Source organism: Vicugna pacos, chromosome 6 (genome assembly GCF_048564905.1).
Source record: "Vicugna pacos chromosome 6, VicPac4, whole genome shotgun sequence".
Lineage (NCBI taxonomy): Eukaryota > Metazoa > Chordata > Mammalia > Artiodactyla > Camelidae > Vicugna > Vicugna pacos.
The window spans coordinates 39,615,969-39,641,872 of record NC_132992.1 but is presented as its reverse complement, the minus strand read 5'-3'; the positions used below and the strand labels follow the sequence as shown (position 1 = coordinate 39,641,872).

At 33.8% G+C, this 25,904-nt stretch overlaps 1 protein-coding gene across 5 annotated transcripts in view; it reads right to left on the bottom strand.

Moving 5' to 3' along the window:
* ARHGAP5 (Rho GTPase activating protein 5) overlaps nucleotides 1–25,904 on the bottom strand; it is a 67,585-nt gene that overhangs the window by 22,677 nt on the left and 19,004 nt on the right. For 2 of the 5 annotated variants that reach the window (XM_072962903.1, XM_031678919.2), the window contains exon 3: nucleotides 10,042–10,189. In XM_072962903.1, the coding sequence (XP_072819004.1) occupies nucleotides 10,042–10,189 (148 nt within the window). Of the gene's footprint in view, nucleotides 1–10,041; nucleotides 10,190–22,162; nucleotides 22,374–25,635; nucleotides 25,695–25,904 lie in introns of those variants that run through there. The other 3 variants (XM_072962904.1, XM_072962905.1, XM_031678920.2) reach the window with 3 other exon arrangements.

Sequence of the window (25,904 nt, the reverse complement as noted above, 5' to 3'; positions counted from 1 at the left end):
ATGTCACAAGGTCCCACACTCAGAGTTATTAAAAAATTGAGGTTCATTTTTTAAAATACTTATTAAATAAGGATTTAATATATGTGCCAGACACTGTTTTAGGAGTTAGGGATCAGTCCCTCTCTCAGATTCATCATCTAATGGCCATGGTGTTTAAAAAAAAGGAAAGAAAAAGAAAGAAAAGCATTAGCTATAACAAAATGACCAGCTACTTCCAAGAAGAAAATATTCTTGCTAACATAAAAAGAGACTACAACGCTAGAAAATAAAAAGGTAATATTATTACCCTAGAAAACCTTAAGGAATTTCTGCCAGATACAGGCATACTAAAATGATCTAAAGAAATACTTTACGGGCTAATTTATAATTCCTCTTTGCTAGATCAAGAATAAGTAAGTCACACTTGAATCATTAAATTCAGATGTCAATGATACCCACCCAACTTTAGCACTTCTATGACAATGTTAAAGTTATTAAAAGCCTGGAATTTCAAAAGCAACATAAAAAATCCTTCAACAAATGACATCATGTGTCTCTTAGTGTGATGCATTAAGCAGGATACATCAGCCCTGTGCAGAATTCCAGTCAAAAATGTTTAACTTGAAACCGACCAGGAATCAGACAAGTAACATTAAAGAACATTCTGCAAAAAAAACTGGCTTAGAATTTTCAAAAAATGTGCCAGGAAAACACATAAAAGGCTAGGGCACTATTCTAGATTATAGAAAACTAAAGAGACGTAAGAAGAAATATTAAGGTATGATCCTTGACCGGATCCTAAATTGAGAGAATAAAACAGCTGTAAGTGGGCATTACTGGGACAATGAAGGAAATCTGATTGTAAATATAATATTAAATAATAGGATTTTATCAATGTCATATTTCCTGAAGGTGGTATTTATATTATGGTTACATGGGAGAAATGCCCTTGTTCTTAGGAGACACATGTTAAAAGATTTAGGAAGGGAGTGTCATGCTGTCTGTAAGTTTCAATCGGTTTGGAGAGGGAGGAGAAGGTTGGGGAGAAGTGTGGCCCAATCCCCATCCCCAAACTGGTGTTTCTAGGTCAAAGGTATATGGATGTTCAACCACACTACTCTTGCAACATTTCAGAAGGTTCAAAATTTTTTCAAATGTTTAGATAACATGGCGGGCGTTGAGGAGATATGCAAAGGAGTGAATATAAAAATGAACTGCGAAAAACAGGCAGGACAAGAAGGACGAAGACATGAGGTAATGACATTTAGTGAGAAAGTGTTAAGAGTAATGAAGAAAAAGGAGTGCTTAAAGAAAAACCAAGTGGGAATGCTGAAGTTTAAATAAAAGGGCTTTACTGAAGAAAGTCATGTAGATGTTTATTTTAGCAATAAAACAAAGATTCATTCCTACTTCACCTCTATTATTTCACTCATCATTGGTGTGTTGGAGTAACACATAATTTTTAGACCAATATTTAAAGAACCTCATTGAAACATTCATCCTTCTAACATAGTCTTATCAGAAAAAAAACCCTCTAAGCTTTAGAGATAGTCTATTCCTATTTCTTTTATAATTCATTTGTAATAGTGGGGGCATTTCAGATTAACTACATCTACATTCAAATATAAATTTTAGGAAATACAGGTGAAAAAATTCCTCACCTATGTGGAACTTGGTCATCTGATCACCTAATCTACCATAACTAAAAAATGGAAACAAAAAAAATTATAAATTGTAACATCAAAAAGATGTTACTAAGCCTTTATACTAAAATATACTTTTTCCTTTATAGGAGGAATTTAACCTAACCAAAAGCACAACTTAAACTAACTCTGCCATATGTTTTCCTGACTCAAAGCAGATTAGAAGATGCAAATCAGAAAAGCAAAATAAGATAACTAGCAGGTGGTAAACTGACAACAAAGCAGGAAATTGAAAAACTTAATCTAGAAAAAATTTACGAACTATCTAACATAGGAATGCCTCAAAAGATTCTGAAGATGGCACACTTAGAACCAGAGAAAACTCTCATTCTAAAGAAAGAAAACACTTCCTAACTCATTCTATGAGGTATTACTCTGGTACTAAAGCCAAAGAAATTAAAAGAAAAAACTACAAACCAATCTTTATGAATACAGATACAAAAATCTTCACCAAAATACTAGTAAACTATAACAGCAATGAAAAGATTACACACCATGGGCAAGTGGGATTTATCCCAGGAATGCAAAGGTGGTTCAACGTAAGAAAAAAACAATAATGCAACTCACCACATTAACAGAATGAAAGAAAAAAGCCACAAGATCATCTCAATTGACACAGAAAACTCATTTCACAAAATCCAACACCTTTCATTACATACACACACACACACATATATATACACATACACACACACACACATATATATATATATATAAACTCAACAAACTAGGAATAAACAGTTTTATGGGTTGAATTTGTCTCCCAAAAAGGTATGTTGTTGTACTCTTAACCCCTAGTACCTCTGAAGGGAACCTTATTTGGAAACAGAGTCAATACAGTTATAATTAGCTAAGATAAGATGAGGTCACCCTGGAGAAAGGTGAGTCCTTAACCCAATGACTGGTATCATTCTAAGAAGACAGACAGACCAGACAGAGGGAGAACCCGAAAGGCAGAGAATGGAGTTAACACTGCTGCAAACTAAGGAACACCAAGGACTGATAGCCACTGCCAGAACCGAGAAAGAGGCAAGGAAGGATTCTACCCAGAGTCTCAAAGGAAGCATATGACTCAGCTGACACCCTGATTTCAGACTTCCAGCCTTTAGACTGTTAGCAAGTAACAGTGGGACTTTGTTATGGCAGCCCTAAGAAACTAATACAGAAGAGAACTTAATCAACATGATAAAAAGCATTCATGAAAAACTCATAGCTAACATGATAATGGTGAAAGAATGAAAGCTTTCCTCTAAAATAAGGAATAAGCCAATGATGCCTGCTTTCAACACAGCTAGTCAACATTACACTGAAAGTCCAAGCCAGAGCAAGACAAAGAAATAAAAAGGCACCCAAATTTGAAAGGAAGACGTAAAGCTATCTCTATTCACAATATAATCTGGAATTATATATATATATATATATATATATATATATATATATATATATATATATATATATATAAAATCCCAGAGAACATACATACACACCAAAAAAATAAGCTAATAAAAAATTCAGCAAAATTGCAAGATAACAGCTCATCACACAAAAATCAATTCTATATATACCAGAGAAGACCTGAATAAATGGAAAGACATCTAGTGTTCATGGACTGGAAGAATACTCTCAAGATGGCAATATTACCAAGGTGATCTACAGATCAAAGTGCAATCATTATCAAAAGGGAGTAAGATAGCTAGAATTAAAACACACACACACACACACACACACACACACAGAATATAACAAGTGCTGATATGGATGTAGACAAATATGAACATTTGTACACTGCTTGTGGAAATGTAAAATGCAGGAAACAGTCTGACATTTCCTTAAAAAGTTAAACACAGAATTACCATGCGGGTCATCATTTTACTCTCAGGTATGTATCCAAAAGAACTGAAAACAGGTACTCAAATTATTTGTATATGAATGTTCAAAGCAGCACTGTTCACAACAGCGAAAGGATAGAAACAAACCAAATGTCCACCACGTGAATGACTAACAATGTGGTATATATCCATACAACGACACATACTACAACACAGATGAATCCCCAAAGTATTATGTGATGTGATAGAAGCCAGACAAAAGGTCACCCATTGTATGATTCCATTTATACTTTCCAGAAGAAGCAGATTCAGAGACAGAAAGCAGGCTTATGGTTGCCAGAGGCTGGAGCAAAAGGGGAAAAGGGAAGGGAATAACCACTTAATGGGTACAGTTTTCCCTGGGGTAATGAAAATCTTTGGAACTAGATGAAGTGGTAGTTGCACAACACTGTAATGTACTACATGTCACTGAACTGTACACTTTAAAATAGTTAATTTTAAAATATATAAAATTCCACCTCAATAAAAATGTTAAAAAAGAAGTATTCTAGGTCACCTAATTTCTGTACATTCAAAGCTGATAACCACGTGTCTTTTTAATTAAATATTTTCTTCCTAGTGTTTAATCCTTTGTATAGCCTATCTACACTGTAATCTTTTCTTCTCACTCTCTATGTTCACCCTGAAATTCATCAACATAGCTTACATTAATATCTATACAATGACAATTACACAACATCCTAAGACCAAACCATTTTCCATACATTCAACTGAGTCTTGAACTTTTAGAGGGATGCCCCACAGGCACCTTAAGATTTAACATGTACATACTATGAATCTATTATCAAACTGTCAAATCTGCCTTTTGTACTATAATTTCTGCTTTCATTAATGGTGCACTATTTATAGTCACCCTAATATAAAAATCTGAGAGGCAGTTTTGAGTTTATTTTCAACTCCTTCACTATCCTAAATAATTCCTGAGAGAGGCATATTATTATTCTCTTTCTTTTCAATCTCTCTCCTCCATACTTTTTGCATACTTAAACTTATACTAATATTTCAAGGGTTGTTTCCTAACTGGAACTTAGCATAACTTATTATATAGCACTACAGTAAAAACTGCTATGGAGACATTTAATTCCACCATAAAAGGATTAATTCCTATGGAAATTCTCTCCTATAGTAAACAACAAAAAACTAAAACTTACATGAAACAATAGTTTTCAGATATTGAACAACAGGCAGCTCAAAACTGATCTGTGAGGAAAAAGCAGCAAATGAATTAAACTGTCTGAATGCCCCAATCTAGTGCCTGGAGATAATTTTTAGATAGTAGTGCAGAGAAGTGGTATCAACACGGTCTAAGAGTTGAGAATATGAAGAGAGGAGTTCAGAAAGGATGAGAAGTCTAGAATTTGTGAGGCAGAGTACCCCAAAAAAGGGGGAGAGATATACAAAGAAAAGTGCCTCAGAGATGTGCAGAAAAGGCCCTGGAGTTTTTGGTTGAATATTATACATATATGAGAGGAAACTTCCTGAGGCCAGGGGCTGAGAATAGTTCAAGTTCTACTCTCAGAAGATCTTTTAATATGCAGGACACTGGATCAAGTCCTCATCCATTAATGTAGGTTTAAATAAATACTAGAATAAAAGCTGATCTGCATCTGCCAAAATAAACTTACAAGCAAGCCTAGAAAGGACCAAACTGATAAACAAAATGCTTCACACATGACAAAGCAAATCCAACACTCTTTAAAGGAACATTAGAAAATTCACCACTCAAAAATGAAAAATTCAAAATGTCTAATGACAAATCAAAACTGCCAGTTAAAAAAGCAGAAAAATACAACCCATAATCAGGAGAAAAGCCAACAGAAACATAAACAGACGCAGAAACAAAGTATGACAGAATTAGTAACACAGGGATTTAAAACAGCTGTTATAAATGCTTTAAGTATACCCAAAGAGGTAAAAGAAAATATCAACAAGAGGTTGATAAACGTAACAAAAAAGAGACTTAAATGGGAACTCTAGATTTGACCATACAAGGAAAAAAAAGTATCAGTGAACTAGAAGATACAGCAATAGATACAGTCTAGGTAAAATAAAATACAGAAAGAAAAAAAGGTTTAAGAAAATAAACAGTGAGCTGTGGGACAATTCAAAATGTGTAACACATATGTAACTCAAGTCCATAAACAGAAGAGATGTAGAAACAGAACAGGAAAAAATAGTTCAATAATGGCCCCAAATTTCCCAAATTTGTAAATTATAAACCAAGAGATCTAAGAAGTTCCAGAAACTTCAAGCAGAAGTGTTTTTTCAATAAAGCACACACTAAAATAAAGTTTTAATAAAATTGCTAAAAACGAGAGAATAATCTTAAAAGCAGTTGAGAAACGAGGGAGAAAGGGGAACACATCACATACAGAGGAACACTGATAATAACATTAGGTTTCTTGTTAAACATCATGCAGAAGACAATGAGCATTCTTTTTTTTTTTAAATGGAGGTACAGGGGATTGAACCCAGGACCTCGGGTATACTAGGCATGCAGTCTACCACTGAGTGATACCCTTCCCCTAAGCATTCTTTAAAAAGCTGAAAGAAAAGAAAATCCATGAGCCTAGAACCATGAGAAAAACAAGTTGGAGGACTCTACTTATCAATTTCAAAACCAACTAGAAAGCTACAATAATGAAAATTAAGTAGTACTGAAATAGATGGATGGGCATATATAGATCAATGGAATATAAATGAAAGTCCAGAAGTAATCACATTTACAGTCAATTGATTTTCAAAAAAGAATGTCAAGGCAATTCAATAAATGGTGCTTGTGCAATGTACACATGCAAAAGAATCAAGCTGGAACCCTTCCTTGACACCATACACAAAAGTTAACTTAAAATGGATCACAGACCTAAGTCTAAGAGCTAAAACCATAAAACTCAGAAGAATATGTAGGAATAAATCTTCGTGGTCTTGGATTTGGCAAAACCTTAGATATGATACCATGCACACAGCAACAAAAATTTTAAAAATAAACTGAATTTCATCAAAATTTACAACTTTTGTGCTTCAAATGGTAACAACAAGGGATTGTGAAAGACAATCCACAGAATGGGAAAAAAATTCTGCAAATCATATTTGAAAGCAACTTGTATGCAGAATACGTAAAGAGCTCTTAAACTCAAAAGTAAGACAAAAAACTCAATTTAAAAACAGCAAAGTATCTGAAGAGATAATTCTCCAAAGACAAATGGCCAATAAACACCTGAAAATATGCTCAATATCATTTGTCATCAGACAAATGCAAATCAAAACCATATCAGATTCCATTTCACACCCACTAGGATACCTATAATCAAAAAAAGTAGAAACAATAAGTGTTGGCAAAGATGTGGAGAAACTGGAACTCTTGTGTATTGCTGGTGGGAATGTAAAATGGTGCAGCCGCTATGGAAGTCAGTCTGTTAAGCTCCTCAAAGGATTAAACACAGAACTACCATATGATCTAGAAATTCCACTGTTAGGTGTATATGCTCTAGGAGTGAAAAACATGTCCACTCCTGTCCAAAACTTGTACAAGAAGTGTTAACAGCAGCAATATTCACAATAGTCAAAAGTGTCAAACACCACAAATGCCTATCAATGGAAAATTACTCAACAATAAAAATGTATGAACTACTGATAGGTGCTATAACATGGATGAACCTCAAAAACATTATGTTAAATCAAAGAAGCCAGTCACAAAAGACAGAACAAGGTAAAACTATAAAGACAGAAAGTTAAGGAGGGTGGGTATGGAGAACAGGGAGCAACTGCTTAATGGTAATGTGGTTTACTTTGGGGGTGATGAAAATGCTCTAAAATTGAACATGCTGATGGCTGCCCAACTCTGAATATGTTGATACACCACTGGATTGTACACTTCAAATGGGTGAACTGTAGAGTATGTGAATTGTATTTTAATAAAGCTATTTTCTGAGAGACCTATAACCTAAAAAATTATCTTTCAAATGAGGATAACTACCTGTTTATAAAGCAAAAATTGTGAACATACACTGTGATGTTTAAAACATATTGTAGAACTAAAATGTACAACAAGAGAACAAGGAATAAGAGGGTTAAACGTACTGTTCCAAGGTTCTTAAACTACATGTTATGGTGGTATAAGGTTTGAAGATGACCTGTGATTAAAGATGTATATTTCAAATTCTAAAGCACCACTAAAAAATCCTAACAGATAAATATAATTGATTATCAAATACTGGTGTTGAAATAGAACAAAAAATATTCAGTTAATCCAAAAGAAGGCAGGAAAAGAAGGAAAAAAAGAATAATGTTCACATGAGACAAAGAGAAAATACAAAAAAGATGGCAGATTTAAAACGAATTATATTGATAATTACATTAAAAGTCCATGATCTAATAAACACTCCTTTTAAAACAAGTAGACTGTCAGATCCAGACATGCTATCTATAAGAAACTGTATCAAGCATAAAGACACAAATGAAAGTAAAAGGATGAAAAAAGATACACCACACAGACACTACTCAAAATAAAATACCATTGGCTATATTAATTTTAGATTAAGTAGGTTAGGCTTCAGAACAAGGAGAATATGTCATAATAATAGGTGAATTCAAAAGGAAGACATAATCCTAAATGTATGTGCCAACTAAAAGAATTTCAAAACAAATGAAGCCAAAACTAATGGAACCGAAAAGAGAAATGGACAAATCTCAATCATGATTATGAACTGCAATAGTACTCTTTGAAAAAACAAGTCAACAAGAAAATCAGTAAGGACACACAAGAGTTACCAATACTCTCGCAGAACTTGACCTGACATTTACAGAACCCATCACCCAACAGCTTAACAAACATTCTGCCCAAAGCCCCATAGAACACTCTTCAAAATAGACCATGTTCTGGGCTATAAATAATAAGCCACAATAAACTTTCACTGAAATCAAACTGTTTTCCAAATCCAACAGAATTAACCTAGAAATGAATAAGAGAAATATATCTGGAAAACATTTAGAAATAAAACACTTTAAATAATTAATGAGTTAAATTTTTAAAAGTCAAAAGGAAAATTATAAAGTATTCTTAACTGAATGAAAATGGAAACAACATATCAAGATCAGATGCTACAGGCATTGAAAATATGATAAGGAATTTTATAAACAACCTTATCCCAAACTGAATGAAGTGGACAAATTCCTTTAAAGACAGGAACAACCAGTGCTTACTGAGGAAATTGAAAATCTGTATAGCCCTGTACCTATTAAAGGAATTTAAGCTATGGTTTAAAACTTCCTCACAAATAAAATTCCAAGTCCAAATATCTCAATGGTCATTTTCACAAAAATTTAATAAAGAAATGTTACCATTCTATACAAACTTTTCCAGAAAATAGACAGAAATAGAGAAAGAAATTTGCCTAATACTTTCTTGAAACAAATGATTAAGAGCATATCCAAATATAGGCTATATAAATTAAAATTTATTAACTGAAGGGAGAAGATACACTCTTTTGACTATAAAACTAGTGGATAACAGGTATTACCCCATATTCCATTCCATTATTAGAACTGCAAGTCATCACTTCTCACCATACAACCTAATATGTACATATAGATCTTAGCTGACAGTCAAGATTAAAGAGTAAGGCATACATACACCTATGTAAAAATGAGCTTGATTTTTTCAGATAGAACATGGGTATCCTAATTTGTTTGTTTTTTAAACAATGCTTGATTATCAAAAGAGATTATTAAGAATAAAGCTAAAATGAAATTAACTCAAGCTTTCAAACCATTATATTTTGCAGTCCATTCAAATCACTGAAGTTTCAAGATTAACTCATGCTCATTTGTGAATTTGAAATGCACATAAACATGATAATATTCTGCCTTTATTCCCCAACTCTGGTTAGTCCAACCCTCAGATAATAGTTTCAAAGTAAACATAAGAGCAGGCTTGTTTTTAAAACAACAAGAGTATCTACACACTCCTTAAATACAACTCAAGCCATATAAACCACACCAAGCAGTGCTATTGAATAAATAATAACATCACAAACAAGCTACCTCTTGTACATTGACAAATATTGCTATGAACTTTAAAAATTCATGTATAAAATGAGTAAAAAAAAAGTATTAGACTTATAAATGTAAAAACATTCAAATTATTTATTTAAATCATATTATGATTAAATAGTAGCATAATTTAATAATCAAGTTATTCTAAATTCCAGAATAAGTTAAATTTAACATTTCAGCATTTGACTAACCCATTTATTAAAGTGAGGCCCAACAGAAGCATTACTGGCCAACAACGAAACTTCTTTCAAACATCAGATGGTTACATCTAGAATTAATACTGAAGACAATCAATCCTAATGAGAACCACACACCTCTTTCAAATTTTAGCTTGAATCAGGAACATTTGACAAACTGCTAGTGCAGCAAAAGTGAAATTTTAAATCAAATCTACTGCAATGATACATCTATCCTACCTGTATCTTCAATAAATTCCACACATTTTTCAACAAATAATGGTATGGGCTTCTCAGCTGTAACCAGATCCTGGAGGGGCATCCCAAAGTAATTACTTTCCCAATTTCTACGTGTTGGTGGATTGAAGTTCTTGGTTTTCTTTTTCTGCTATAAGAAAACATATTCAAGTTTAAACTATTAAAATTAATTTCTCTCAGAATAACAGTAGTATTAAGCAATGTAAATACACATTTTGTATCAAAAGAAATAATTAAAAGCCACATCCAACCTGAATGTCCATCAATATGAGATTTGGATTCATTAAATAAATTCTGCTAGAAGCAGCAACTCAAGCAATGGAAAGAGACAAAAGTGAAAAGAGGAAAAAAATAACTAACCAGAAGAAAATATTCCCTTTGGAAAATAACAGAAAACTAGACAGGTAGGGAAATTAGAAAAGATATTTTTTCTATGCCAATGAAAAGGAAAAACTAGGGACAAGCAATGCTCCTAATGCAGTTTAAGTGTGGTCTGTTAATTGATTTGTTCCTTATTTGGTCTTCAGGACAGTTCCAAGTGAGGTTTTTGTGCATAGCTGTATTTGAAAGAACATAACATAGCTTTAATTACGGATTATAGAATGAGGCTATATAACTCTATGAACTTTTGATCTCCTAATTTGACCCTTCTTATTTTCCCATTTTCTTCCTATTTACTATTTCTTAAACATTAAGATAATTTTTGTAAGTAATGGACAAAACATTTAGTAAAAAAAAAATATTAAATAAGAATTTTCAGAGTTTAATTTTAAATTTGCATTGGAAGAAAACATATTCTTAACTAGGGAGAGAACATTCCAAAAAAACCTAAGGAAATACTGCCTGGAATTCAACTCTTAAGGCGATTTTAAGTCAGTCTGCCTGAAGTAGGGTTTAGTAAGCATCTCCCCAGAAGATTCTATTGTGTACCCTCAGTTGAGAATCTCTCAAATATAGGAAGATGAGTAAGTTTTCAGAAACTCAAAGAGGTTAGAGCACTTTTATTGACAGCCCTTGCTCCTTTTTCAGTCTAATTTTATCTACAAACTTTCGTTTTCTCTGATATAAATCACACACCTATTTATACTTTGTCATATGGTTACTAACTTACTAATTAGATAAAAATATCATTTCTAATCAGAAAAGTGTGTGTGTGCAGGGGCCAGAGTACAGGCAGAGCTTGCAGTGCCTAAAGCTATAGTCCTTATTTTAATTTCTCTTTCCTTTCAGAGTCTCTCCTTTAGATGGACTGATCTTTCAATGTGTTCTTCCAAGTTCCCAAGTTATGAAATTGATACCTTGTATAATCAATTAAGTCTTTTCTTTATTTCAATTTCAGGCTGCTCTACCTAGCAAACTTCAAGAGTTCATGAAATTCAACTTCTAAATCTTCATATACTGTATCATTCTTCAATGATACAGATTACTAAAACTCTGTATATACTGGTATGTATATATGCTACACAATATAACTAGGTGTCAGGACTACTGCCAACAAATCATTGGAGTATTCGATCTGGCACGAGACCTAGTCCACCAAGTCAAGTAGTGTGGATCCTTTCTTACTCCTTAAACCATCCTTCCACTACCACTACCACCAAAACAGAAGAATGTACAAAGAAGTAGAAATGAAGAAACTGTAATTGCAAAGCTGATGGTAGGGCTGTGTCTTCTTTTTCAGGAGCATTAAGGCGCTTTTCAGCCTGCAAACTATTAGCTGTACCATTCAATTAGAAAAGTGAAAACTGAAGCAAAGATGGATGTTTTTTGTTAAAAAGATAATACAGTGGTGAAAGAGATTACATTTAGGTAGGTTAATGACAACAGCAATGCCTAGCCTATGGCAGGAGCAACAAGAATAAAAGATTTTAGTCTTCAATGCCACCCAAAGAATACAAAATTGTAAGAAAAGTAAGCTAGTTCTAACTGTTCCAATCAACTCTTCAAAAAATTCTCCTTAATGTTGCCCTTTAGGAACCAATCCAAATTATCAGATGACTCTGAAATCATTCCATCCTTACCCTGGGGGTCACAGGCAAGAAGAAAAAGTGAAGTGTAAACTTTATGTAGGAAGCCTTGAAAACTAAAATTGAAGGGAGTGGAGTCAGGCAAGCAAAATAAGGTAGATTTTCTGGCTTATGCTCAGGGAGTATCTAACATCCATAAAGTTATAAGGGCAAGTTATTTAATTCTGCAGTTACATCAAGATTCAGGACCAGATATCTGAGGTAATGAAAGGCTAAGTGGCTTATAGCATTTAATTTCTGGCAAACTCTAAAGGGATAATTTACTAACACAGAATCACCCTGACAGTCAAGTTATAGTTCATATATATTGGGGGGAAAAGGCATAAAAAGCTTAAGCGCTTTATCAATTTTCCTACTAATTTACACTGCTACAAAAGAAAATTCTATGCAGAAAAACAGTTTGAATTACACATCCCTATATTAGCTTTCATGATGAATAAAATGTACATAACTTTTTTTTCTGTAAGTGATAGTTCTTAAGCATAAGAATCACTTCAGGGAGTTCTTTTAAAATGTGAATTTTTAAAAACTCTACATAATTCTAATATACACCCCTTAGTTAAGAGTTGCTAATCTATAGTTACAAGTTTAAACCAATTCAAAATAATTTATATAATTTAAAATTTATTTTATAAATTAAACTATCTAAGGCTAGATGATAACAGCTGCTATAAAATGCCACCAGGGTTCTCTGAAATTTGCAAGAAAGAGATGAGGAGTATGGTTAATTTGGCCATTTAGACCTATAGCTTTTGATGAACCATTAGTCAAAAGTGAGAGCCTCCAATTAAATAATTGTGCCAGTGGGAAAACATGATCTGATTTATGATAATCCAACTTTAGATTCAGTACTATATTCATACAAATCTGAATTTCTGTTTAAATGCAAATAGTCATGGTCTTTCTCCTGGCCACTTAGGCAAATCTCATGTCTGCAAAAGCGTTTCTGGTAAAATAAACATTTCATTTCACAAAAATGTAATCAATATTATCAATTAAGTGTCCAGCAGATACGAAAAACTCTAATTAGCGTAAGTATATGGGACCAAGAAAAGGTATATAAAAAGCTCTTTAAAGACACTACTCTTTCACTTCAGTAATATCAGCAACATAATAAAGGAGTGCACCTAAGCAACATTCTCAAATAAATACCATAATCAATAACATTAAAAAAAACCCTCAATTGCTTCATTTATAACCAACAAACAGGAAAACTTAAGTAGCAAAAAATAGTTGTGTATGCTTTCAAAGAACAAATCTCGAAAACAAGAAATTTTGGACTTGACTTCTCTTAAATTTAAGATGCGATTCTTGAAATATAAGATTAAAGAAGAAACGAGAAAACAAGAGGCAAAATGTAAAGAAAGTAAAGAAAAACCCACTAAATAAATGAAAACCTCTTTAGTAAGACTCAATATGATTGGAAAGATCAGAATAAAGTAGAAAAACTGATCAGAGTTCTCCTTTTTACTATACCATTCTATGACACACATCAAAATATAGTTTTGTTCCCCATCCTTTTAAAGAGAAGTCTGTCTTCTCTCTGCTACTCCATAATGCTACTCCCTTTCACAGACAAACTCTGCATAAGTCATCTATATCAGCTGTTGTCAATTCCTCTCTTTCCATTCCCACTAATATGTACTCAAATTAGTCTATCACTATCATCAATACACTAAATCTGTTCTTATTAAGGTCATGAATGATTATTTTACAACAGTTCTCAGCTCTCATCTTACTTGACCTTTCAGCAGTCACTCTCTTCGGTAGACTTTTAGGAGACCACCTCTATCTTCTCAATTGCTCTCCCGTTATTAGTCTCCTTTGCTGGTCCCTCCTTACCAACCTATACTGTGAGTAACCCCAGGCCTCAATCCTTGATTGTCCTTTTTTTCTCAGTATCTACACTCACCCTCTTGGTAATGTCAGCCATATGCTGATAATGCAAGTAAATACCTCCAGCTTAGCTCTTTCTCCTGAACTCTAGACACATTCGAAACATTCTACCTGACATCTTCACTTGAATGTCTAACATATTCTTTCTTAACGTGAGCAAAACTGAACTCCTAATAATTTCCTTAAAGTGTGCTCTATCTTTGGCCTTCTATATCTCATCTCAGGCTAAAAATCTTGGCCATCATCTTTGATCCTTCTTTTTCTCTTGCACCCAACTCCCACATGTATGCAATACAAAAATCAACTACTTTTTTTTAACATTTCACTGCTAATTCCCTGGTCCATACAGTGCTCACCATTTCACATAGCTAAGATTATTATGTTGACTGCTTAATCAATCCTCCCTGCTTGTACCACTATCCCTACAGACCATTCTCAGTAAGGCAGCCAGAACGATTGTGGCTCTCAAAAAAATGGCCTGCAAGGCCATACACAACCTTGATGCCTCTTTATATTCTGACCTTATTTTTCTCTACTTTCTTCAACATTTTACTGTCTTTCCTCTAGCTACACAGCTTACCTGCTTTTTTAACATGCTTTTTCAACGTGTGATGCACAGTCCTAACGTGATTTTTGCATTGGCTGTTCCCTTTACCCTCTCAATGAGGCCTACAATGACTATTAAAAACTGTAATCCCATGGCCTGTCTTCCTCTAACTCTTGCCTAGTACCTCCAATCCCTCATACACTGCTTTTCCTACCCACAACACTATATAATTTTCTTACGTATTATCATCATCATTATTTTAGTATACTCCCTGCTACAATTTAAGCTCCACACAAAGGCAGAGATTATTATCTTTCTTGTTCATTGACATACTCCAGTGATCTGGAATACTGCTTGTGAAAAAGAGGTAAGTACAAAGATAGTCGAGGTCTCTTCTGAAATAATGAACTTAATTTGTAGATTGAATGAACCTCTTAATTTGTAGACTGAATGCATTTCACCATGCACCAGGAAAGATAAACAACAAATAGGAGTAAACCACAAAGTTACAGACATATGCTGCTGAACTCAGTAAGCTTCAAAAAATCTCAAAAGCATCTAGGCAGAAGAAACCAATGACCATCAGTGGAGGGAAAATAATCAGGCTAGCCTCAGAGTTCCCATGAAAACTGAAAAGCCAGAAGTCTCTTCTATAGGAATGTCATGGGAAAAGGATGTGTCAAGAATTCTTTAGCCAGTATGTAATTCAAATGTGCGTAGCAGACAACTATAGATTTTTTTTAGTTCTCAAATATGTAATAATTAATATTTAAATTATAACACTCTCAAATTCCTTCTTAGAAATCCTAAACACAAAATGAAACATCAATAATAAAGAGCTTATATTTGAAAAATTTGTGCTATGAAAAAATAAGAATGAACACTGTACATGGTTAAACACAAAACTAATTCTAAATTACAGTGGTACAGCTATTAGATAGAATATAATCTACAATTCTGTGGGTCAAGCTACAAAATGTAAAAGTAATTAACAGATCAGAATCAAAAGTTTCAACCTACCCAAAAAGGTGGGTGGTGGAGGATAATATTCATGCTAATGCACGCCAGGGTATCATGATAAGGGAGCAAGGATAATAAACTGAAAAAGGGGCTCAGTATAAATTTAAAGATAAAAATAAATAGCACATAAATTAATAGTTCCGTTTCTCACTCTCTTTTTTTTTGCTGATAAAGAATAAAAATAGAAAACAAGAAAACAAGCAAACTAAAACATAAAAATAAATATAAATAGAATTAGATCAGATCAGCTTTAAAAGACTGACACCTGGTACAAAACTAAATGTGACTAACCACATGCTATTTAAACAGAGACTCCTAAAAGTTGGAAATAAAATGATGGAAAAAGTAACCTCTTTTTTTTTTTTTTTAACAAGAGCAATGTTAACATTGCAGCTGTCATCAAGGCAAAAAACTTTGAACTATACAAAAGAGACTCATTTGATAATTATCCAGAATTCAATCCACCAAGTAGCAACAACAAATTATAGCAGAAATACGAACATCTATGGAAACAGAGTAAGAAATTTTAAATGATCTCCTTACTCCCTGTTAGATCAAGCACACCAAAATTAATAATAATAAAGATGAATTAAGAAGGTTGATTTGAATAGATTTACATATACTGATATATGTTAAAGTTTAAGAAGATAAATACTATAATCCTATTTCTGTCCAAATAAATCATTTGTTAGTAAGAATAGCAAAAATTAAAAAAATACCGAACTATTGATAATAATCCTCTGGGTTTGGGGGAGGGTGGAGAAGGAAAGAGAAAAAAGCTGGGGGCGTTGGGCGGAGGGTGTTACACAGAAATTTCACTGTAAGTCATGTATTTCCTTTTGTAAAGGAAATACTTTTTGAAAAGATAAAGATTACTTGTATAACCAGAAAAAAAAACAGATTTAAAAAACTGTATCTATAAAGTACGTATTTTAATCTTTCTCTTTTCAAAAAAGAGATAGGAAATCAAATTTTACCGATGGCTTCTAATTTGAGCTTTTTCTGGTCCCTATATACTCTGTCCCATACTCAAGAGATTCTTAACATATCACAGCATGTTAAAAAGTTCTGAGTTCTGAAAGTAAAGAAATCCATGTCAGTATAAGCACTACCTACCCTCTCTTTCTAATGTCCTCAACTCACATTTCATTGAAAAAGACACAGAGGAACTCCCTCAAGTTACACCTATGAGCTACCTACAGATATCTCTACCCTGATTCATCTTTTCCTTCCTATAATAAGCGAAGTAACCCCCTGTTCATATAAGCCAATATCCTCTCTCCTCTTCTTTTATAATACTCATCTGTCCCTCTCCTGGGTCATTCTTATGAACATACAAATACTATCTAATATTTCTCATCTTTAAAAACCTACGCGAAAACCTCTCTTTGATCCCACAATGAACAATAGTTACGGCACCAATTCTTGCCCCCTTTTCTCTTCATTCTTGAGCTCTCAGCGATATTCTTTCTTGACTACTTCCTCCTTAAACACTTATTCTTTTGGTTCCCATGTCACTACTCTTTAGTAGTTTTTCCTCTTTTCTAACCAAGGATTCCTTTTTCAGTTTCATCTGCCAAGAACTCTTCCTGGTCTACCCAAACTCGGTTCTGAGCCCTTCCTTCTCTAGCCTTTCTCTGCCCTTATGTGAATTTATCTAATCCTACAGCTTTAAATCCTTTTATATCCTGATAACTCTTCCTCTCAGTACTAGATTCATACATCTAACTTTTATAATTCCACTGGGATGTCAACATAGATACTTTAAACATAACATAAAAAGCACAAAACAGATGTCTTCATTCCCTCTGGTCTGAAACCTTTCACCGTTCATCTTCTTCACTGTCTCAGTGAATCTAAATCTACCCAGCTGTTAATCCACAAACCTAGGAGTCAACCTTGATTCCTTACTCTCCACAGTGAATGCATAAGAAGCCCTGTTGGTATGATTTCCAAAATATTCTAAAAACTGTCCACTTTTCCTTATGGGTACCTGTACCTTGGCATACAGTAGGTGCTCAGTAAACACTGACGGAAGCAAACAAAATTATAAACAGGAACCAGAGAAAGCCTTTATCATGTAAGATTTCTACTAATAAACATACAAAGTACTGTAGATTTATTTACCAGTTTATGCAAACTGTTTCACTGTATCTAATTTTTCATACCTATGGGAGTCACTATATAAGTGTACCTAAGCTTAAGTATACAAATCTAATAAAATGAGGATTCATACAAAATAATGATTCTTATCATAAAACTGCAAGAATTAAATAGTCAACTCTGTGAATTCGTTTGGATATAATGTACTTTCAACAGTGTTCAGGAACTGAGCACCTACTATTTGCATAAAATCATTGTAGGTATTATGCAGGATAGGATATACAAAGCTACACCAGTGAAAAATAGCACAGAATACACACACACACACAAATGAGTACAAGTAAAACTAGGGGAATCTAAAGATCTGTGGATCATACTAATGTTAATACCTTGGTTGTGATATTGTACTAGGTTTGTAAGATGTTACATTTTGGGAAACTGGGCAAAGGATGCATGGGATCTTTCTCCATTATTTCTTACAATGGTATGTCAATCTACAATTATCACAAATTAAAATTATGTTTTTAAAGGTTATTACAATAATCTAAGTAAGAAGTTATAATAACCTCAACTAAGACTGTGACAATGAAATGGAAACATATTTTAGAGCAGAATAACGATCAGCCAAGTAAGATAAATAGCAACAGCATGCAGCTTTGACCCACAGCAGCTACTTCCTGAAAATACAGTCTTATCCAAACATGGTGAGGATGGGGAAGTAATATCTATGACCTGTGAGGAAAAACCTGCCTTTCCTAATTGAGCAGATACAAACATGCCTTGTATCAATCACTTCTAGAATCTCATAGGAATTTCCTTAAAGACCACATTCCGCTACACAGGGTTTCTCAGCTTCAGTATTATTGACATTTTGAACTGTAGGATGTTTAGCAGCATCCCTGGCCTCTACTCAACAAATATCAGTAGCAACTCCTCACCCAAAATGTGACAGCCAAAAATGTCTCCAGGCATTGCCAGGTGCTCCCTGCAGGTCAAAATTGACCCTGGTTGAGAACCACTGTGCTAGCCTAATAAAAACAAGGACTAAGAATCCAAGTTTGGGCAACAGCTACAGATATAGCCCTGGGAAATCTGAGACTTCTAACTCTAACTTAAAAAAAAGTCAATACATAACTCAAGATTGTGAATCACTACTGTAAGGTACACAAAGATGAATGAATGATAATCATAACTGCCCTCAAAAAATCCTACAATGAAGAAAGAAAAACAAAACTTATTAAACTATAAGGTGATAAAACTACTATAAAGCGATTACTTTATTTGGGAAGAATAAGTACTACTCCATAGCATAACACATCAATATAAGAAATAAGCCTTTAGTGGGAGCCAGTACCCCATGAAGGTTTAACTAATCTTTTTTTCCTTTGTAAATTCTGTAAAAGCTGTACATGCTGGCTGAGAGTCCAAATACTTAGGAAATCAGGGATGTTGTGAAGACTCACTCATGCCTTTAAGCCAACACTAGGTGAAAAGAGGGAAGAGAAAGTAACAGAGGGTAAATAAATGTGGTCTGTGTTCTTGTATACACTAATTAGACAAATTGGTTCTTGTATCGATTGATTTCTATGATGACATTTTCCTATAAAGCATTTCAACATGTTATCTACCTGGCAGACATTTTGCTAATGCCACTAACCTCACTAATGAAAAATTAAACGTGCTGTCACTTGGAGAGGGTCCTAGCAAAAACATCTAGTGAATGATGAGTAGATTTCTTCCCAGCTTCCCTAAATACATATTTTCAAGTGTATTCAAATGAAAATAAGTTTTACATTATACCCAGCATTTCATTCTTAAAACCACTATTTCTCCCTTTGCTTCCCATGTCATCTGTTACATACTTTCTGTTACTCTTATGATTGCCAATCAGAGCATCAGTAAAGAATGAAGAAAAATTTCAATGTGTCTTCCCCTTCCCTCACATCACAGAGGTTCTAGAGTCCACAGCTTTAGGAAGTTTATATGAAACTCTTAAGACTCCATTAAAATTTTGTGAATGTGCATTTTTCTAAGAAAAATACTCAAACCTTTCCCCAGATTACCAAAGGCTAAGAACAATTTCCAAAAAGCTCAAAACTATTATACAAAGCAAAAACAAAAACAACCCCCCCCCCCAAAACCCATATGCAAGGTGTACCTTTTATCTGGACAAAGTTAGATACTATCTCAAAATCACTTCTGTCACACCCTTATATTTTGAGAACTGGAAACATCAGATATTACTACTTTTAAAAAGCAGTCCTCTTTCCACTGAGATTTTTCTTTACACAGTTATACATTAAGTCCTACTGAGGACTTTTCAACACATCAACTTAGATGACAAGAAAACACTACAGAGCTAAAAAATCATAAAACTATACCTATTGTAGAAATAACTATTCTAGGGTTTAGAGAGATTTTTAGTACATAAAATTTTGGAGCACATGAAATTCTCAAGCCTGTAAACTCACCTTTAAGTTTTGGAATAGTAACAACTGGCCACTGATACAAAATTATAGTAAGAACACAATATTCTATGTTGTAGGCGTTAAGTGCTTCACTGACGTTACCTAAATATATTCTAACAATTATAATGAATGTGCTGCAGAAATAAGAATTTCAATAATTTATGCTATGCCAGTTTTTTGCTAAACATTCAATACGCTGCTATGAAAGTTAAGAAAAAACACAAAGTTTGAGTAGAAAGCCACACTGAAGACATTTACGTTTGCTTTTAAGTTAGTAAAAACAAGCATACTGCTGATACAATCATTTAAGTCTTATTAGAACACATCAATCAAAATATACTTTAGAAACTGACCATCTTGTTACATTGCATTCTGAATCTGAAAAGTAATAAATTATGGTCAAATCAATAGGACAGAACAAATTCAAAGAAACAGCACGTAATAAAATATAGAAATACATTATATATCCACATTTATACCATAAACTGACATCACCAACACCAGAATGCTACTAAAGAAACCAAATTTTTTATGACAAATTTTAGAAACACTGTAGAACTGTTCAGAGGTAGACCATATTTAGCCAATCAGCCAGTATGAAAGCAAAAGAAATAGTTATTAAAGATGCCTCAGTAAATGCTTTCCAAATGAAGTGAGAGATATGAATCAGACATCTTACTAATCTTGATGAAAATATAAAATGTTTAATTTTTAACAAAATCAAATTTACTAGACTGAATTCCTGAAAATAGAGCCCATGACCAAGTCATCCCTATAAGCTTAGCTTTGGAGAATAGAATGTTCAGGTATAGCAGGCATCCAGTAAGATGCTTGCTGAATAAAACGACAGTTTCCCTGCGTTGAAATAAATGTAATTATTAAAACACATACACACACACACACACACACACACACACACACACACACACACACTCACTCACTCTGGTTCTTTTATTACTACCACACACACATACACAAAAAGCCATATATTCATACTGACTTCAACTGATCACAGTACAACATTCTGTGCTAGGCCATGGAGATCAACTACAAGCAAGGTATAAATCTTGCCTATAGTAGATACTATGGCTTTCATCCCTTAGACATTACCCTAATTTGGGGGATGCCGACTTCAACCAGACCTCTAAAAGCTCAGGCCTGCATTCAATAGTATAATTCTATTCCTCTGGCAGAGTTTACTGGTTACTGGTTAGAAATGGATACAGGACCAACTCAAGGCAATGAGACTGGAAAAGATGCTGGCTGAGAAGTCTGGGAAAGCAGTTTTCTCATTCTTCTTAACATCTTTTCTTTATAAAAATGACCCTCACTCTTTCCCCTAAGGAAGTGTCTGCAAGGTAATAATGGATATAATGGTTATACTGTATATCAACTACACCAAAATCTAACTAATCTAACCACCCTCTGAAAAATAGGTTAAAAAAAAATTGAAAATCTGAAACTGTCAGGAAGTTCAACATTTTGTTAAATGATCTTGTTTAAACAAAGTGCAAAACTACCCTATCTCTAGCTGATCTTTAAGTATTGCTCTTTCTACAGTAAGCCTTTTAAGCACCCAATTTTTATTTAGCCTTAATTATAATTCTTTGAAGAACCTACTTTCTCTTAGATGTGAACACTGACAGTCAATTAAATGACTGTCAGGAAGTTGTGATAAACACTAAAAACAAAAAGTGAACTTACCCTGTAACTTATACATTCTGATATAGACAAACAGCAGTTCAATACAGACATATTTTCATATATTTCATTACTTTTATATCTGGAATGAACAATTTATAGAGCAAAAGAAAATTCTGGTCACCATTGTTAATAGTCTTTCAAAAAATATTTTACTTAACAAAGACTGAGATTCTAGAAGTCAGAAGTCAAATAATTCTAAACCTAAGATTTACTATGTTCTAAAGGATTTACCATGTTAATAGCATGGTATCAATTCACTATTTACTAATACTAAGTTCATATATTGTGACTCAATATATACATATAGATATCTCTTCAGTATTTTAAAGAAAACATACCTATTTTGGTACTGTTCCCTCAACAGGCTCCAAATCCTAGTATAATGGCTAAAGCAGCAGAATCTTCTAGGACACTATCTGAGACAGGGCTTTATTAAGAAGGGAGCAGTAAAACACAGAGAAAATAACAATGGACTGGAAGGAATATTTGAGAATTAAATAGGAGTTGGTAGCTGCTTAATCTAACTAAGAGAATGAAAAGATTCATGACCTGGAAACAAGACAGAAAAACAATTTTAAAAGAAGCAGGTGAAAAATCATCAGAATACCAGCTTACTCTAATGCACAATAAAATTCACTATGTAATAGTATTTTACTATTTACTATCTGAATCAAGCTGACAGCACTGAAATGGATACTGAAGAAAAAACAAACTAGCTTGAACATAGGTATACCTCACTTCATTGAATGAATATGTTAAAAACTGGCAATTTATGAATGCAACTCAAATTTTCTCATTCAGTTCATTTTCTTCAGCATTGTTTTTCAAGCACCTGTAGATTATGAAATCAATTCAGCAGGTTACCACCAGCATTTCTTTTTTCACTGTAATAGACTAGAAAATCAAAATTACCTATAAAGTAGGTAAATACACTTCTACGAGATTTCATTTACATAGAAATATTTATGTGTATAATGGGTCATGATTTAAGAAAATAATTCTCACTGATGGTTGCAAATCAAGAAATGTCTTAGAGGTTTTGTTCCCACAACTAAAACTAAACTCATTTTGGAGTACAGAACAAAAGAAAATTAAGCATAAAGCCTTCTCTGAATGGCAGGAATGACAACTAAAGCCCAGTTTAAGAGAAACAGATCTCTGAGCTTTCCTTAGATGCCACTAATGCCCCAAAGATATAATTTTCCAGGTGTCGAGGAATCTGAAAAAATATTCCTAGGCTATGGCTCCCATGTTGGAATCAAAGAATGAAGGTAAAGAGAAAAACTCAGACTCAGAAATCACAGGAGTATTTAACTTAAAAATCAGTCAGGAAACGAATCCTGCTAATGAGACAACGGACTATTCTGAAATACAGCCGGCGTATACTGGGATACTTCAGGCTTGAAAGCACACTACAACAGCATTTATTGAGCACTGCTATGTCAGGCACTTGAAACACATAGTTCTAATTTCTTCCACAATCCCAAGGGCAATATTGTCATTCCTAATTTATAGATGAGGGAATCAGCTAAGAAAGGGTAAGTGGTCTTTCTTAATCTCCGTACCATTAAGGATCATCCCAGCTATTTGGCATTCAACATTGGAAATTCTTCAAGGCTGTGTTAGGCACTCCTCTGTATTCACTCCCTAGGTCATTTCATCTACTGCCATCTCTACTTCATTGTCTCTGAAATATGTATCTCCAACTCAGACCTCTTCCCTGAGGGTCTGTGTATCTAACTGCCTATTTGACACCTCCACTTGAACTCTCCAACTCCAAACCTGGTAAACTTTCAATGCTCTCCATCAGGAACAGCATCATCACTGATGAAGCTACACAAGTTAGAAACCAAGCAGGTATCTTTCCTATCTCATTTATCATCTTCACCCTTCCCACACACATGCATACATCATCAAGTCTTACAGATTTTAAGTACCTCTCAAATCCATCCCATTCTATCCATTGCCACCATTCTCCCTCCTTACTGCAACTACTCAAAGCTTTCATCATAATTTGCTTAGACTACTGTAATATGCCCACTGGTCTTTCCTATCACTCAACCCAGACTCCACACTGAAAATTTCAAATCCACTCGCTCTCTAATTTCAATTTACTCTTAGGCTAAATAACAAAAATTCCTAACAGTATTAAAAAGGTCTGTCTGAGTCTCATCCCCACTCTCAAGTCTCTCCTTGTACTATTCTCTCTCGTAGAACAGGTGTCAGTAAACTATGGCCTAGAGGACCAATTAAGCCTTCTGCCTGTTTTTGAAAATAGTCATACTCATTTGTTTACGTATACTGTATGGCTGCTTTTGCAGTGCAACAGCAGATTTGAGCAGTTATAATAGAGGCTGTATTACTTTCAAAGCCCCAAATATTTATCTGGCTCTTTAAGAAAACTTTGCCAACTGCCTTGGATCAATGACTAGCCATAGTGACATCCTTTAAGAACATACCATGTTCCCTCTTACCACATGAACATTCTGTTTATTCAGCATTCAACAGAATCCCATCCACCCAATCATTCCCCTAGTTAAGTCCTATTCACCCACCAGAGTTGAAAAAATGACAAGTCTCAAGGAAGTCTTTACTTATCCTACAGATGAGCATACCCCAATTCAGATTAGTCATATTTCAAGTGTTCAAAAGCCTCATGTGGCTTTGGAAGGACAGCTCCAAGTTAGAGGTCTGTGTGTTTTGGAGCTCTCCGTTCTATTTTATTGGTCAATATGCCTGTCTCTGTGCTAACATCACATTGTCTTAAATATTAAAGTTCTGTATTATCTGATAGAATAAGCATATATGTATCATCACCACTCCATTTCTGCCATTCTTCAGAAGTGTCCTGACTGTTCTATACTTGGATTTACTCTTTATTCTTCCATATTTGCATTAGAATCAGTGTGAGATTTTTTGAAAACCTTTGATACTTTGAGACAATACTGAATCTAAATCAGTCTGAAGAGCAGTAACTTATTTACGATAAGCCATATTCATGGATAGGAAGGCAACAGCTCCCTATTTACTTCGGTCTTCTTTACTGTCTTACAATAAATTTTATATTTTTCCACACAGAGGTTTGCACATGATGTTATAATTACTTAGGCACTTGATAATCTGTCATGCTTTTGTAAATGGTGTTTTCTCTACTTATTTTTTGTTTATTACTGATGTATAGAGATACAATTGATTTCTGATTATTGATCTTATATGGAGCTATTTTGCTAACTATTTTACTAATACTTATAATCTATCTAAATCTTTTTTGGCTTTTACAAAGGAAATCATATCAGCCAACAATGATAAATTTGTTTCCTCCTTTTTTTCTTATCTTACTGCTTTCACTAGGATCTCTGTATAATATTGAATGGAAGTGGTGATGGTGTGTACACTTTGTCTTGTTCCTGGTTGATAAGGGAATCTATTTCCCTAATTAGGATGATGTTTATTGCAGATTTCACTTGCTTTCGTATTTGTAGATATCTGTGTATATTTCACCTGTTTGCATATTTGTAGATATCTTTTTTTATTAAGTTAAGTTCTCACCTGTTCATAATTTAGTACTTTTTTTTATCAATTTGTTAAATTTTTACCAAGTATTTTTTATATACTATTGCTATTATACACCCACAACTCTTACGTAAAACTTTTGGGACAAGATGTATTTTAGAATTCAGAAACCTGTAGTCATTACCCATATTGTACAGTACAAAAAATGTCTATTATATAATGACACCAAAAAACTGTGGGTCGGTACCCTGTACTCAAATACATTAATATATTTGCAGTGAACTATATAGATACTCACTTTAAATAACTGACAAACAATGATTATAAGCAGCCTCACACATCAGTTCAAGTCAGGGTCTGCCACCAAGAACAGGGTAAATCAGGTCATGCAGCCAAGTTCTAAAATAAAACTTTTGGTTTTCAGAAGTTAATGAATTTCAAAATTGCAGTTAAAGGTCTGTGGACCAGTACTTTATTTAGGACTTTCGCACGTACACTCATAAGTAGATTGGGACTATAATTTTCCTTTTTTATATCATCCTTGACTGGTTCTGAAATTAAGAATAG